General features: G+C 35.8%; 3 protein-coding genes across 3 annotated transcripts; 2 read left to right on the forward strand and 1 right to left on the reverse strand.

Moving 5' to 3' along the window:
• Positions 1 to 768: 768 nt before the first annotated feature.
• Gnpat (dihydroxyacetone phosphate acyltransferase) lies at positions 769 to 4,389 on the reverse strand. The gene is made up of 13 exons (XM_090152828.1): positions 4,042 to 4,389; positions 3,535 to 3,914; positions 3,339 to 3,468; positions 2,919 to 3,274; positions 2,728 to 2,858; positions 2,434 to 2,666; positions 2,083 to 2,361; positions 1,942 to 2,021; positions 1,738 to 1,878; positions 1,480 to 1,679; positions 1,351 to 1,412; positions 1,035 to 1,279; positions 769 to 973 (listed from the first exon to the last, which is right to left on the reverse strand). Exons 2-12 carry the CDS (start codon positions 3,895 to 3,897, stop codon positions 1,206 to 1,208), a joined length of 2,049 nt encoding a protein of 682 aa, XP_090008954.1. The 5' UTR covers positions 3,898 to 3,914; positions 4,042 to 4,389; the 3' UTR covers positions 769 to 973; positions 1,035 to 1,205.
• On the forward strand, positions 4,307 to 6,498 carry LOC149935331 (MAP3K12-binding inhibitory protein 1-like). The gene is made up of 9 exons (XM_090152829.1): positions 4,307 to 4,551; positions 4,627 to 4,749; positions 4,840 to 4,950; positions 5,031 to 5,142; positions 5,221 to 5,292; positions 5,361 to 5,519; positions 5,590 to 5,690; positions 6,088 to 6,144; positions 6,215 to 6,498. The coding sequence occupies exons 1-9, from the start codon at positions 4,492 to 4,494 to the stop codon at positions 6,284 to 6,286; spliced, it is 867 nt and encodes a 288-aa protein (XP_090008955.1). The 5' UTR covers positions 4,307 to 4,491; the 3' UTR covers positions 6,287 to 6,498.
• A 458-nt stretch (positions 6,499 to 6,956) lies between these two features.
• On the forward strand, positions 6,957 to 12,222 carry LOC149935332 (adipocyte plasma membrane-associated protein-like). Its single transcript, XM_090181247.1, has 8 exons — positions 6,957 to 7,428; positions 9,291 to 9,406; positions 10,216 to 10,308; positions 10,382 to 10,498; positions 10,559 to 10,730; positions 10,798 to 10,932; positions 10,992 to 11,262; positions 11,907 to 12,222. Exons 1-8 carry the CDS (start codon positions 7,316 to 7,318, stop codon positions 12,108 to 12,110), a joined length of 1,221 nt encoding a protein of 406 aa, XP_090037373.1. The 5' UTR covers positions 6,957 to 7,315; the 3' UTR covers positions 12,111 to 12,222.
• The last annotated feature ends 2,689 nt before the right edge of the window (positions 12,223 to 14,911 follow it).

Here is a 14,911-nt window from a genome sequence, read left to right on the forward strand (position 1 = left end):
TATACTTTTTTTAAATGTCGTCTGCTTTTCAAATTGCGCGCCCGAACTTGAAGGGCCCCGCTATATACACCAAAAACTTGTAAACCTTTATTTCTACCCCCTGCTTAGGGAGGGGGTGAGGGTCACTATGCTCGCCAATTTTACGTTCCGAAATATACATGGAATGATGTTTATACCTGCCTAAATTATTCTTACCGCTAACTTACGGTAGATGACGCCACCGACTAATGATAACTTTTGGTTCGTCGATGATTTCAAGCAAGTGTCCCACTGCCCCTGGCCATCAAATACAAATTTTGGCTCTACAAGTACTATATTCCCAACTCAATAGTACGAAGCAGGAAACCATACCTCTACTTGGAATACTTATCATGCCGTATCGCGGATGGTAAGGATCACTCTGACGGCTTTGGCCCCGCCTACGAGAGAAAAAATCCCCTATGTGCGCGCTCCCCTTTCACGTTGTTGTTTGTTAAGTTAAAAAACCGTCAGCAACATCGAGACGAAAATCTGCCGCGATTGGCAGATTGGTACTAGGCCAAAACAATTCGCTCCCTTTGGGACGAAAAGAGTACACCTTTCACCCCAAACTACCCACTTCTTCCATACAATAACAGCCAAAATGTATTTTGAAGTTGCTCGCTATTTCCTAAAAATTACTCCAAAACTAGCAAATAGTTTTCACCTATTGAAAACGGAAAAAAATTAAAACGATATTCAAAGTTTTAGATAAGACAAAAATATTTTTTAAACATTGGAGCAAACCACTATTTTATTAAGAAACTAAAAAAAAGCAACCATGAAATAGAAACAAAAACATTGTCTACGTAGGCAATGCATTAACAGATAATTCATATTATTCAGTAAGGAAATAAATGATTATATCACAACCTATAAAAAAACAAAATAATAAAAGGTTTCTTTCTCTAAAAATCCAGTGTAAAAAGTGGAGGATCTTCAGTTAAAACATTTTCTATGGAAAATAACCGCAATTAAACTTTAGAACCAAAACTATTGTTCCTTTATGCAGTTACCTTTCAGTTTGACTGTTTCCATATAAGCAGGATTGTTGTGTTTGAAAATAAAATAACGAAGGACTAGTATTACGATAATAACAAACAATTTGGCAGACTAGAAGTTTCTTTGGGTTTGATATTTTTTTGAGTTTCCTCATTTAAAATACATTATCACAATTTCACACATTATTAAAGCTTAGACATAGGAATTAAAGTTGAATCTGAAGAAACTGTAAATTGCTCAATGACACCGAGAAAAGATCCTTTAAAATGAATGAGTAAAATTTAGTAATATTTGCAACGCAATAGGTTTCAATAACTAATTTGAATGTACCTATTTCATGAACAATATTTCCAAGTTCAATTTTATTTGGCATAATAACCATTTTTCCATTCCTATAATAATAATTACTTATCAATAATGATTTTAAATGATTTATACTTAAAACATTTAATAATTTGCCTTTTTTCTTTTCTAGCTGCGCCCAATGAAGCCATACACATTATACTATTTGATAAAACATCAAGAGATAGGACACGATAATCTTTAATTTTGTTGGTTCTCACGTCCTCCTGAATTACGCATTGGCATCTGCGTGCCAAAGAATTTATGGGGACATCAGAAATCTCTTCAGCGTGAATGAGTACATATTGCCAGAGCATCTATCATAAAGGCCAGAATTAAAACCATGAAAGGCCTAAATAATTCATCAAATCTTACATTATAAGCGGTCAAAAATGGAGACAATAAATGGGCGAGAAAACTGAGTTTATCGGCAGATTTTCTCAACATGGATATTTTCCCTTCTTTATGAGTAATAAGAGAGTCATTTCTTAAAACTTTCAATGCAAAGTTAAAATCCTAAAATCCATAATTGCTTATTAAAATTGGTACATTAAAATAAAAAAATTAAGTTTTAATTACTTCTTTAGTAGTTGCGCTTTCAAAAACAAATTCTTTTTGCAAAATATCTTTCAAAAGTTTGAACTTTGAAAGTAGAAACTCTACAAATGAATGTGTATTTTAAGTTACAGCGCCAATTAAATAATGAAAAATTAAAAATACCTTCTGATAGTTCCGTTTGATTGCTGGAAACAATGGAAATGGCCACCATTGCTAATGGTGCCAAGATTTGCAGCGCTTGGTTACCATAATGATACATAAACATGTGGGGCACAGCCAAATCAACCGTATCCAAGCTCAGTGCTAAATTCTGTTCAGCAACTGGCCCATTTTGAACTGATTTGGGATTTGGAAGAAGCGCTACCAAACCATCAGGCAAAAGATGAACAAGATTGGAATGAAGTTCAATCGTTTCGCAAAGCCACGAGCTATTCGAACCCTCTATTAAAGAAAATGGAAACCAATTTAAAAAAAAAACAAAATTGTATTTAAAATTGAATAGAAAAAAATTACCGTTTATCAGAATAAAGGAACCTGTTTTTTCAACAAGGTCCTTCAACCAAAGAACTCTCTCTGTCAGATATTCGCAAGGAACACCTTGACCTCCTGATGAAAATTCATGCGCTAGTACCAAGGCCATGAGGGGAAATGGGGAAAGATACATGCACTTTTGTTGCAGTTTTATAACTTTGTTTGCTAGCTGTCCGCATACATCCATCTCATTTGGACTTAAAACTGTCTGAAATCTAAAGAATACAAAAAAATTAAACGAATGACAAAATAAAATTTATAAATTAGACAAATCACCTTGGTTGTAGATTATGAATACTTCTGTCAATTTTGGAAGCGCAAAAGTCTCGTAGTGAAATAACATTTCCAACTGTCATAAAAATGTTGCCAAAATTCTCCCCCAATATTTTTCTGGCTTTGAAAAGACCCTAAAGAATTTTATATTCATTAAATATTAAATTACGAAACTTAAAAATAATAAAACTTACGGCTGTAGATTCTTTAGGTTTTGGTACACCAAGAAGTTCATATGCGTATAATCCTTCTTCCAATGTCCGATCATACGTTATGCTCATTGGTACAATTGAAATATCGCTAACTTGACCTGTAGCGTATAATTCTAACGCCGCTAACATCAAACCGAGTCTTGGATTCATTGATTTGGCTGATCTACTTCTGGTTCCTTCAACGAAAAATTCCATGGGGGAGTCTCCTGATTTCAAAATGTTCTGAACATATTCTGTAAAAATGGCCCAGTAGAGTTTATCCTCTCCAAAAGCGCGGCGAATGAAAAAAGCTCCGCAATTTCTGAGTAATCGCCTAACTGCTTTCAAACCTAAAAAGTCTAGGAATAAAACAAAAAATGTAATTAAATTATTATAATGGGTAAAAAGAAAGTAATAACTAACCTAGGCCAGCAGCTATAACTGGAAGCGGAACATGGAAATGAAAACATACAAATGATATTAATAAAAAATCAGCGTAGCTTCTATGAGTTGGCATAAATAACATTGGGTGGTGAACGCAAGAGCTGCGTATCTGAAATATTACAATTATGTTGCGTTAATATAGTAACTTAAGATTTTATTTTTAATGGTAAATCACCTTTTCAATACCACTGCTGCTAACGTATATATGAGAATATAACTGCTTCATTAATTTGGCTAAAAAGTAGCCAACAAATCTGATTGAGGATAAATTTTGATTGTGACCCATTTCCATAAGAATTTCCTTGGCTCGGTCTAAAACAATTTTGACTGGCACCCCATCTTGAACACTAACTTCTTGAATGACTAGTTGAACTCTAGCACTTTTTAAAACTGCATCTTTCAGTTGTTGGGGATTTCTTTGCTTGAAAAATTTGTATTTTGGTGAATCCCAGTCAGCTGTAATCCATTGAAGATCCCCGTGTTTCCGACGATCATAAAGGACATCCACAAATCTTTCTCCATTTATTATCGTTGTCATGATAATGGATTAAGTATCTGAAAAACCAAAATTAATTCAATTTACATAGGTAATTTGACATAAGAGACAGATAAGGAAACATTTATTGAAAAATAATTGGAAATAATCCTATAGTCTCTTCGCTATAATGACGTTTCTGCTCACTTGTCAAAAACTGGAATATTATCAAACGGCACAACTTTCAAGTTTCAAATACATTAAGATGATATTTTCGCGTTTGAATTTACTCAGAACATTCCGAAACTTTCTGGTAATTAGCCCAAATAGTAACTAACTTTCAAAAGGTTTAATTAAACCATTAGCAACGGAAATTGCGATAATTGCGAAAAAACGTGTCGGGAAACAAATTTGACAAGAGATGCTAATACCGTTCATAGTACACCCTAAATATAGCGCCTACAATTGGGTGAAATACGATCACGCGAGGATGATGCCAAAGATTCATTGGCTTTCCTGGCATAGCGTGGGACACACTCGTGCAAGTCGGCTGCTACAAGTGCGATTGAATGAAAATTAAAGGGACCCCAAAATATCACGTGTTACGAGCATTTTGGATTATTTTTAAGTAAATGTAAAACAAACCGGGCTTTTTAAATGTCAAATATAAGCGACATTAACCAGAGTTTGGGATCTATCAAAGAGTATTTAGAAAGAGTAAGTTTTTAAGAGTCTTAAACGTAATTTCGTTTTCAGATTACCATTAAAAAGCCCTTTTATCATCATTTACAGTTAGAAAAATTAGGAATCATATCAAATTTGAATATTACCTATAATGTTGATAAGACAATTGTGGAAGAAACTCAAATTTCCGGAGCTTTTGATTTCTTACTCTTAAGTATACTGAATATCAAGGTAGACTAAATATGTCTGGGCATTTTCCCAAGTTATTTCCTTTAAATGATTCCAATGTCAAATTTAATTATAATTATTTTTATTACATAGAAGGAAAGTGAAAAAATAATAGCTGAAGTGAGCCAATGTACAACATCATTAAACAACATCAGTTATCCTTTAGATCCTAAACTTGTTCAAATATGCGTAACAAGGAAAGAAGTACGTTGTAGTTTTTGTGCACCCAGAATTTCATTACCTTTTGATTGGCTTTTAAGCTAGGCACAATTCTATTGTTGTAGATAAATCGTCGTATTGACGCATTCATCAGACGCAAAAGAAAAGAAGTAGATGATTTAAACATTCAAGAGTTCTGCGGAAGAACTTCTATTGACGAAGATAATCCAGATTATGGTTATTATATAATGCTACGTGTTGTTTTAAGTATTTAACTGTTAGAAGAAAAATTAATAGTGCCAATTTATTTTACAGAAAATTTAAACAGCTGTTCAAGAGTTGACGCTATTTACTTCCCTCACTACGGAGGGAAGAGCCACTTTAAAAGTAACTAAAATGATTTCAACCTTGTGATTTAATAGAGTTTCACCGTAATTCTTCATTATAAAATTAAGTTTCTCGAATTGAAAACAAATGGGGCCCTCAGACAAGACCAAAATCTAACATTGAGGGTCATTCGAACCCAATAATGAATCCATTTACAAAGCAACTCGCTGATGATGGCATCGAGGAACGCCTAAGAAGCATGGAATCTCATTTAAAAATAAAGACAGGTAAAAAAAAAAGTTTTTCGATACATTAAAAATCATACAAATTCAAATACTTTTAAAATATTTATAATAGAACCTGAAATGAAGAAAAATATTTTTGCCCGCCTTAAAATTCTAGAAGACAAGATACTTTTTCTGGAAGGGATCTCACCCGATTATTTTGCCTCGTCAATGGTAAATCGTTTTTAAATAAATTGAGCGACAATGTTTACAATATAATTAAAGATTTTAATATAAGACTTAAGCTTCAGTTAAAACACCAATTTCCGTTTCTAAGATAAATAGTTCTGTTACAGTGAAAAAAAATTATTGTTCCGAAACCGGTTTTTAAACGATATTGGAGATGCGGGTAATTGTTGCCGATATCAAACCTAACTGATCTTGGCATTCTTTCGAGGAGCCATTGCATAGCCTACAGGACGCGTGGGGTAAACATATGAAATAAAAAATATATTGGGAGGGGGGCGTCTAATTTTCACTCTTGCAATTTTTGCTAGCTACGGCCCTGGCCAAAGGTCAAGGTTATCATATCGGTTTCGGTCCATCACTAAATATTTTTATCTCATTGCAGAATAAACTGATATCGTCCAAGGACAAATTCTCTGGCGAATTCGAATCGAAATACCAAGTAAAAATTAACGACTTTTAATACTAATAATTTGGATGTTAATTATGAAATTTGCGTTCTTATATCCTAGGATTGGTCTCTCAGTGACATTGACAGCCGTATGGAACAACTTTCGCAATTAATTAAAGACAAAAATAAATAGAAAACGGTCTTTAATCATTCAGTTTTGTCATTCCACACGACGTAGCTTACAAATTTACGTTTTAAATTGTTTGGTATTGAAATTAAAATACCGTACGGCAAAAATATTTAACGTCTAAGCATAAGTGTATAATATTGAGACAACATTATAGACTTATGGTCTAAGTAAATGTAGTAGAATATGTTTAATTCAGAGCACAATTTTCGTGTTTATTTCTGGTTTTTTAGACTGATTTTCGCCCAGATTTCGGGATTTTCAAGTTGATTTCAAGATTTCTAAAATCATTTTTCTCTAGAGTGTAAGGGATTTGTACAAATCTGGAGACTCCTCTGAAATAAATCTACAAGGTACCACGATTTTAAGAGTTAACCACAAGGGTTAAAATCTTTCGTTTTTATTAAATATGAAATAATCCCAAGTTGACAACAGGAGAGGAAATGTTGGTTTGCCAAAGTTGTTTTTTTCCTGTAAACCACTCTCGGGGAGCTTCCCAGAAACCACTCGAAACGCAATCTCAATTAGAAATGGAATTATAGAAATGCGCTCCGACAACCCACCGAGCGCTTAAACGGTAGAACTACCTAAGTAAAAATGTTATCGTCATTCGCGTCATACGTCGCCCTTGAAACAAGCGACCAAATGAAGGCCAATTCCCCCTTTCCCCACCCCCAAGCCGGTTTTTGGTTTGGACGATGAGGCGTTTTACAAACTGAAGATGTGCCCGCAACCTAAGTTAACAAGTTGGCTAAGAGTAATGAATTTATAAGATGAACTTTTCAAGTTTGTTGCAAAGTACAGATATATCGATATCAAGTACTCGTCGCGACTATAGGCTGGAAAGTCGAGATATTCGACGAAGATAGTATATATCGAGTATTAAGGTTTCAACAGCATAGGGATGTACGAAAACCCATTGGACTCGATTAGCAACAGTTATTAAATTTATGAATGACGCTAGACGCGAAACTAGTATAGGCAGTTTAAAATAAAACAAGAGTTTAATCGGTAATTGTTTTAATAGTAAGCGCTATGGGTTACGTCTCTTTTTACGGAATTTTAGGTCTAGTTTTGTACCTTTTAGCTGCTATAATCATCACTGGTTTCGTACCCAGTATACTGGACATCGAACCCAAAAGTTACAAGTACGTTCAATGTATATATTTATAATATTTATTATATTTTAAGGTACTTGGTATAATAAACTTTGACTGTATTATATTATATTAAAGCACTTGTTAAAACCGTCAGTAGCCGGGGCCTATAAGCCAAAGTATAAATTCTTGTTTAGGACAACGTACTGGTACTCGTAAAATGGACGGGGGGACTAACGCCGAGGGGGTAGACATTTTCACATTTTAAGAGAGGCGACGAACCGCCAAACAATTTTATTTAATAGCGTAAATAAAAATTATGCAAAAACGAGTTCTGCGAACTGAAAAAACCGTGTTTATTCCTTATAGTACTGCTATCAAGGGACATATATTAAAATTATTATGCGAGACTAACTTTACAAAGCAACCAGTGATGGGCACCGCTCCTCTCACTGTGAGCGCTTTTGTTATTATGAGCTCGGTCAAATGTTCTTTTTTAAAGAGCGCGAAACGAAAATGAGAGGAGTGTCAATTTCAGCGCTCAAAAAATAGCGAAAAGAGAGGAACGCTTATTTTACCGCTCAAAAAAGAGCGGAAAGAGGAGCGCTTATTTTTCGCTGAAAAAAGAGGAGCGCTTTTTATAACACTCAAAAAAGAGCGGAAATATAGGAGCGCTTATTTTACCGCTCAAAATTCGTGAGTGGTGATTGAGCTGAGCGGCTCTTTGACGAAAATGCCCAACACTAAAAGCAACAATCTCAATTAAATAATAAGATTTTTTGATTATTGCTGTATTTCTGTGGAATTTTGATTTATTAGCCATCAAAATGCTAACAGTTAGCGTTCTTTAAGGCATAGGTTTACCGAAGGCAGGGATGGAGTCTAGGAATAAACTAATTGAATATATCATTTTATTACCATGATCGTGAGGTAAAATTGTATGTTATATTTAATAATGTTTCTTAAGAAATATTATATCATATTAAATATTATATTACAAGGAAGTACCACCAAATGAAATTAATTTTATTAGCTAAGCAGCGGCGGCGATCGGAAAATATTTCTGTTGGGGCACGGGCCATTATTTTTTAATCCAAAAATTCATATACCTAAAACTTAAAAGGTACACGACGGGTCGATTTTCTGTTTGGACGAATCTATCGAAATAAATTTTACGGTTATATCATCTTAATGCTACTCGCATCTGCAATCTCAAAATAACTTCTGAATTCGAGCCAAAATAAAGGCAGTGAGATTATAAATTTTTCCCTGATTTCTATTTTTCCTCAATTTTATTTCTGTGGGGGCTCGTTTGTTTTTCGCTGTGGGAAAGCCCCCACGGGATCGCCGTCTAAGCTAAGACAACCTAGGTCACCCCGCGTAACTATTTTTAGTCGGTATCTATAGCATATTATTTGTGGCTCTCCTGTATTGCGGGGTCTGCGAGAGCGTTATTTACGACATTGTAAACAATGGTTTGAGGCTTTATAGCCTATAGGCACACTAAACCTTAAAACCCAGTTTTGATGTCGATTTGAATGCCGGTTTTGACCAATAAAATGGAGAAAACTCTCCATGGAAATTAGTTTCAGGCGATAGCGTGACCTTGGCTTAAATCACTTAAAATTAGCGAGTTCGTTACGAATCGTTAGTTGAAATGTATATAATTACAGAGTTTATCTGGGTTTTAAAACAAAATAATCGTTTAAAATGAAACTTGATAAGTGAAATAATTACGGGATTGGCTCACTGTTAGGAAAAGTGCGTGCATCAATTTATCCACAAAATTCGAGTTTAAAAAAAAATCTTAGTAAAATCCTAATTTATTTTTTTACATTAAAATTCTTATAAGTCATATAAATGAGAAAAAAATATTTACTTTCAAAACGATATTCTTTCGACTTTTTTTCCAGACTGAAACTGATGGAGAAATTTAGCGGTCCGTACGAGTCGAATAGCAGGTTGGATAAGGCTGTCCGCTTGTTCGAAAACACCTTAATAGGACCAGAGTCCTTGGCTCTCTACAAAGGTGAACACGCTAATCGCAAAACGGCTACAATCAAATCTCTTAACTCTCCGAATATTTCCCCCCGCAAGTTAAATGCTATTGAAACGAAATGAAAAATAGTTCTCTAATGGACTTCTTAGTTATAAATCACCGTTATTGAACATTGTTCGACTGGCTGAAAAATATTACACAAAGGAGAGAGACGGAGAGAAACTATGCAACCGATAAAACATTTGGTTTTCCTCGTTTAAAATATTAACGCTTTCGAGACCTTGACCAAATGAATCGTCTCGAAACCTCTCTCTTTTCAAAACTCTTTACGTAAAAAGTTATAAAGCGATCGAATGTAGGATACTCGATAAAATACTTCAGGCATACCTTTGTCAACATTCTGATTCGTCCTTCACCCATACGTTTTAAATCCTTTAATAAGAGTTAAAACGCCGAAATTCTGAGAATGATCGTGAAGAAATTACACACTTTTCGTAACGTTTCGTAGTCACTGGTACTCGACCTCATAAACGCATTTTAATAATTGTTACGTTCTCTTAATTCAGGTAGCATCTATTCCGGTTTGCATACTGTCGAGATTGTCCGCATAAACGCATTTTAATAAACGCTAATAATTGTTACGTTCTCTGAATCCAGGTAGCATCTATTCCGGTTTGCATACTGGCGAGATTGTCCGCATAAACGCATTTTAATAAACGCTAATAATTGTTACGTTCTCTGAATTCAGGTAGCATCTATTCCGGTTTGCATACTGGCGAGATTGTCCGCATAAACGCATTTTAATAAACGCTAATAATTGTAACGTTCTCTGAATTCAGGTAGCATCTATTCCGGTTTGCATACTGGCGAGATTGTCCGCATAAACGGCGATAAAGACGTCACCACAGTCGGACAAATTGGGAAACCATGCGGTATTTCAGATTGATGACGTTATTTTTGTTAAAATTATTATCACTTCATTCCGTTATTTAATCTTTGTTTCAGCTGGACATTGGGAACCGGAAATATGCGGCAGACCGTTGGGGGTCAGGGTGACCAAAGATGGCATTTTATACGGAGTTGACGCCTACTACGGCCTCTATCAAATCGATCTGAAGACGGGTAAATTTTACAATACGTCAACATCCAATATTATAATATTAAAAAATATATCGTTGGCAGGGGCCAAAACAATTTTAGTGTCCATGACTCAACCCATTGACGGATTTCCTATGAAGTTCCCGGATGATCTGTCGGTGGACGAAGAAGGGGTGGTTTACTTGTCCGACGCCAGCACCAAATGGTCTCTCGACGAGATCGTGTATACAGTGATCGAGTACTGCAATCGCGGAAGGTGAGATAATTGTAATGAACACCACTTGCCCCAAATGACCACGCTTTGCAATTTAAAACCAAAATAGGATTATAAAATACGACCCCAAAACGGGGCAAGCATCGGCTATCATGAAGGACTTGCACTTTCCCAATGGGGTGCAACTCACCCACGATGGCAAAGGACTTTTAGTAGCGGAACTGATGAAACATCGAATTCTTAAGTGAGTATTTGGAAATTTTCAATTACTTCAGTCGGCAATTTCGAAATACGTCTTTATAGGTACAACTTAGAGGGTGCCAAAAAAGGTACAACGGAGGTATTCGCGACGGTACCGGGTGAACCGGACAATATCCGTTTCAGTTCGTCGGGAGGGTACTGGATCGCCATGGTAGGGGCCAGAAACGCCTCCACGCCCATTCTTTCGGACTACGTTTCCGAATACCCGCAACTGCGACAAGCCTTCTCTAGAATGGTCTACGGAATCGGTACCTTGCTAAGGTACGTCGGAAAATACGTCGACTACCCTGCCTTCAAAGAATTTGCTCATAAAGTACGTTAAGTTCAATTCAGTTCAGTTACTCACAAGGAGACTACCCGAGGTGGTTATCACCGATTTTGTTGAAACTCGGGGGTTAGGTAGACCTTCATGGACCTTGAAAACTCCTAAAGGGAAAAGTTTCAAAGGCAATTCGTTTTGCTATGGCAACCCAAAATGTTTTTCACAACTCAAATTTAAACTTCCTTTATGTAAAATAGCATGCATGGTAGTATGAGAATTCCCAAAGGGAAAAGTTGAAATGGGCTTTAGTTTTCCCATGGCAACCGAAAATGTTTTTGGTCTCTCAAAACAAAAAATCTCCATTTAAAAAAGCATGGGATTTTCTCGGTTTAAATTTTCAAAACTTACCTAAAAAGATGAATTTGACCTATTTTGGGTAAAATTGATCAATTTTGGTTAAATTTTAATAAGATTTGGATAACCGAGAATATCATATGCTTTTTTAAATGGAGAGGTCAAAAACATTTTCGGTTGCCATAGGAAAACTAAAGCCCATTGCAACTTTTCCCTTTGGCAATTTTCATACTACCATAAGGTCTACCTATCCCCTGAGTTTCACAAAATCGGTGATAACCACCTCGGGTAGTCTCCTTGTCAGTTGTTAAAGACTATAAATGACGTCGTAAAATCTATAGTTCCAGAAAATGTGGTACAACATGTGGATCATGACGTACGGTGCGTCGTGTATGGTAATTGAGCTCAACAGAAATGGTCAAGTGGTACAAACTTTACAATCAACGGATACCCGGTACTGCTACGTGTCGGAAGTATTGGAGAAGGACGGATACCTTTACTTGGGCTCTTTCATCAATCCGTACCTGACCAAAGTGAAATTATAGTGCCTTTTAAGAGTTATGACATGACTACGAATACATTGACTTCAATGTAGGCCTAATATAAATTTTATAAATTTTTAAATTACCTTTTCAATAAAAAGATTTTAAAATTGGCGTCCTATTTTACAATTTGTACTTGACCCGTAAGTATACTAGAACTTAGGCCCAAATCATCTAGCGACTTTTAATGCCTTTAAAGGCTGGTTTTCACATGGGCAAAAACGCGACAGCGGTGAACGTCGACGCAAAAAATCCCCGTTAGGCCTAATACAAATTTTACGCGTCGAAGCTCGCCGTCGTGCCATTTTGGTCCTAGTGAAAACCAACCTTAAATCAGGTAATGCCACGCGAGCCAACAGCTCCTATACACTAACTACTACCGTTAACCTCAAGTGGGAAACTGAAAACTCATTTAACTAGTGTTAGAGATAACTTTTTCAAATTAAACGCGGGTGTTTTATCAATTTCGAAATTACTATCTTTAGAAACGAAGCTATTACAATAGTACATTTTACGTTCGATTCTATAATTCAGAATTTTTTGGAAAATTATTATTTTTACTTTTAGGAGCGTTTCAATTTCCAATTTGACTTGGTTAATCCGTCCTAAAATTTGGCAATGGAAATTCTTTTACTAGTTTGATACGCCAAAATTTAAACACCTCGCGAAATGTCCAAAAAATATCAGGATTCAGGAATGGTAAGGATCCTAATTTGTGTTGAATTGGGACAACCGGGATCAATAATAGACAAGTTGGCAAGCCAAAATATACCTCTCCTCGGAAGACTTTTTAATTTTCAGTGAAGCGCAACTGTATCCGTGGTTCTGCGGTAGAATGCTCACCTGTCGTGCAAGAGGGCTCGGGATCGAATCCCGGCCCATTAAAATTTATACTTCACCCAAAAGAGGGCGCTTTTGGAAAAACCTTTTCCCTGATTCTAAGAAACTGGGTACGCAGTGATTACCCTTTGCCCCGAAAATGCGAACGCGTTCGCAGGCCTGACCCACAGACAGACAGACAGACACGGTGGTTGTATAACCCCTCCTAGGGTACAAAGTCCCCTCGGAGAGGTAAAAATGAGCAAATTTATAACGTAATTGTTACCTCTCATGCTTTTGTTATAATTTTATTTATAGTTATACCAATTATAATAGGTAGTTTTGGTAACTAATTAGTCCCTTTAAGCGCGCTCCTCTCTTTTTAGCGGTTTTCTTCGTTTTGGGCGAAATTAAGTGCTAAAATATCTTTAAAAAAAGCGCAAAACGGAAATGGGCATTTTACATTTTATCAGTAAACAATTTATGGAGAATAAAAATTACCAACAAAAATTATAAAACGTTTAGATAAGTACTAATTTAGTCATTGCTGTAAAAAGGGTGTAGCATTTTTACAAAGGCGGAATATGATGACACAGTAGCGTAGCTAGGATTTTGATTCGTGGAGGGCACATAGCTGAAAAAAAACCAAACAATTATTTACTTATTTATTTATTTGAACAATAAACATCTGTGAAGCCGACTTGTATACAGACTTCGGATTAGATACAAAAGTAGTGTGGTTCCCGAATATAATGTACCACAATGAGATCATATGAGTGAGAGAAGAAAAATAAAAAAAGATAATATAAAAAAAATTATTTACAGACAATGCCCCCATAGGGAGTAGAGTATAACAGAAAAAGGTGGGCAAATGTTAGTTATCATGATTAGGGAACAGTGATGAACAGGTTATTAAATACAAAAAAGAAAGAAAAAAATATCTAATACTTATTGAAATGGTCTATTAAAGAGGTCCGAAATTTGGAATAGTTTTTAAGGGAAACAATTTCTTGGGGCAAAGAGCTCCAGTCATTTATAACGGTGTGAGAAAATGAATTGAGTCGAGTGGTAGTTAGAGCCCGGGGCTTATTTAGTTTTAAGGAATGACCTCTTGCGGGCGAACCAACAAGTACAGTGAAGAATTCATTGAAGTCAAGAACCAGGTTGTTATAAAAAAAATTTACGCAGCAAACTAAGGTTGTTAATTTTATGTCGAATTGTAACTGATTGCATTTTAAGAGATTTAAGGCGAGAGGGTGCGGGAAGGGATTGATATTTGGTGGTTAATTTGGAAAAGCGGTTCTGGGCCTTTTGAAGTGCCAATTGATCAGATGCAAGGTGGGGGGTCCAGATAGGGGAACAATAATCATAAATTGGGAGAACCAGAGTATTGTATATAGTAATAGCGCTCCGTAGCTTAGGCCATGGCCGCCATTTTGGTCGCAAATTTTTTATCTATAGGAAAGAGCATGGCCCCTGTAGCAAATTAGAGTCGGGCCGACGTCGGCAAAAGGTACTAAACACTATAGTCGGCCAACGGTCGGCCAACCTTTGGATTTAGGGTCCAAATGTCCTAGGGGTAAAAGGGCCTACAAAACGTCGACTCTTTAGCGCCTTTTAATAGACCTAAGAACCAACTCCGAAACGACGTCATCCCGAATGTACTGTATAATTACGTCAAAACGACTTACTTTTTGATATTTTAAGTGACTGAAAATGACCAAATAAAACTGTAAATAGCTATATAAATGTATATAGTTGGTCAAGTCCCATGAACGGGAGTGAAACAATGAGTTTATTTCTTTAAATCGGAAAGCTCTTGAATCTAGAGTACAGAGTTCTAGAGTTTCTTGAGGCTTAGTAAAAGTAACGATTAAATCTTCATTAATAATATCTTAGCCTAACATATTTAGCTATACGAATGTAACCTACTTGAGCTGAGATATTTTTAATAAGGAAACATTCTCAGATTGAACATATAATCT

The sequence above is a fragment of the Leiobunum rupestre genome, chromosome 7 (genome assembly GCF_980474605.1).
Source record: "Leiobunum rupestre chromosome 7, qqLeiRupe1.1.hap1, whole genome shotgun sequence".
Lineage (NCBI taxonomy): Eukaryota > Metazoa > Arthropoda > Arachnida > Opiliones > Sclerosomatidae > Leiobunum > Leiobunum rupestre.

What these genes read in the sequence shown, in the direction of transcription:
- Gnpat (XM_090152828.1), bottom strand. Translation starts at nt 3,897, where the DNA reads ATGACAACGATAATAAATGGAGAAAGATTTGTGGATGTCCTTTATGAT. An exon ending in AACCTAAAGAATCTACAGCC is followed by an intron (nt 2,859 to 2,918) that starts GTAAGTTTTATT and finishes AAAATTCTTTAG; the next exon opens with GGTCTTTTCAAAGCCAGAAA. An exon ending in AAATATTGTTCATGAAATAG is followed by an intron (nt 1,280 to 1,350) that starts GTACATTCAAAT and finishes TTCATTTTAAAG; the next exon opens with GATCTTTTCTCGGTGTCATT.
- LOC149935331 (XM_090152829.1), top strand. Translation starts at nt 4,492, where the DNA reads ATGTCAAATATAAGCGACATTAACCAGAGTTTGGGATCTATCAAAGAG. An exon ending in TCATTTAAAAATAAAGACAG is followed by an intron (nt 5,520 to 5,589) that starts GTAAAAAAAAAA and finishes TATTTATAATAG; the next exon opens with AACCTGAAATGAAGAAAAAT. An exon ending in AATTCGAATCGAAATACCAA is followed by an intron (nt 6,145 to 6,214) that starts GTAAAAATTAAC and finishes CTTATATCCTAG; the next exon opens with GATTGGTCTCTCAGTGACAT.
- LOC149935332 (XM_090181247.1), top strand. Translation starts at nt 7,316, where the DNA reads ATGGGTTACGTCTCTTTTTACGGAATTTTAGGTCTAGTTTTGTACCTT. An exon ending in GTCCTTGGCTCTCTACAAAG is followed by an intron (nt 9,407 to 10,215) that starts GTGAACACGCTA and finishes CTCTGAATTCAG; the next exon opens with GTAGCATCTATTCCGGTTTG. An exon ending in ACAAATTGGGAAACCATGCG is followed by an intron (nt 10,309 to 10,381) that starts GTATTTCAGATT and finishes TCTTTGTTTCAG; the next exon opens with CTGGACATTGGGAACCGGAA.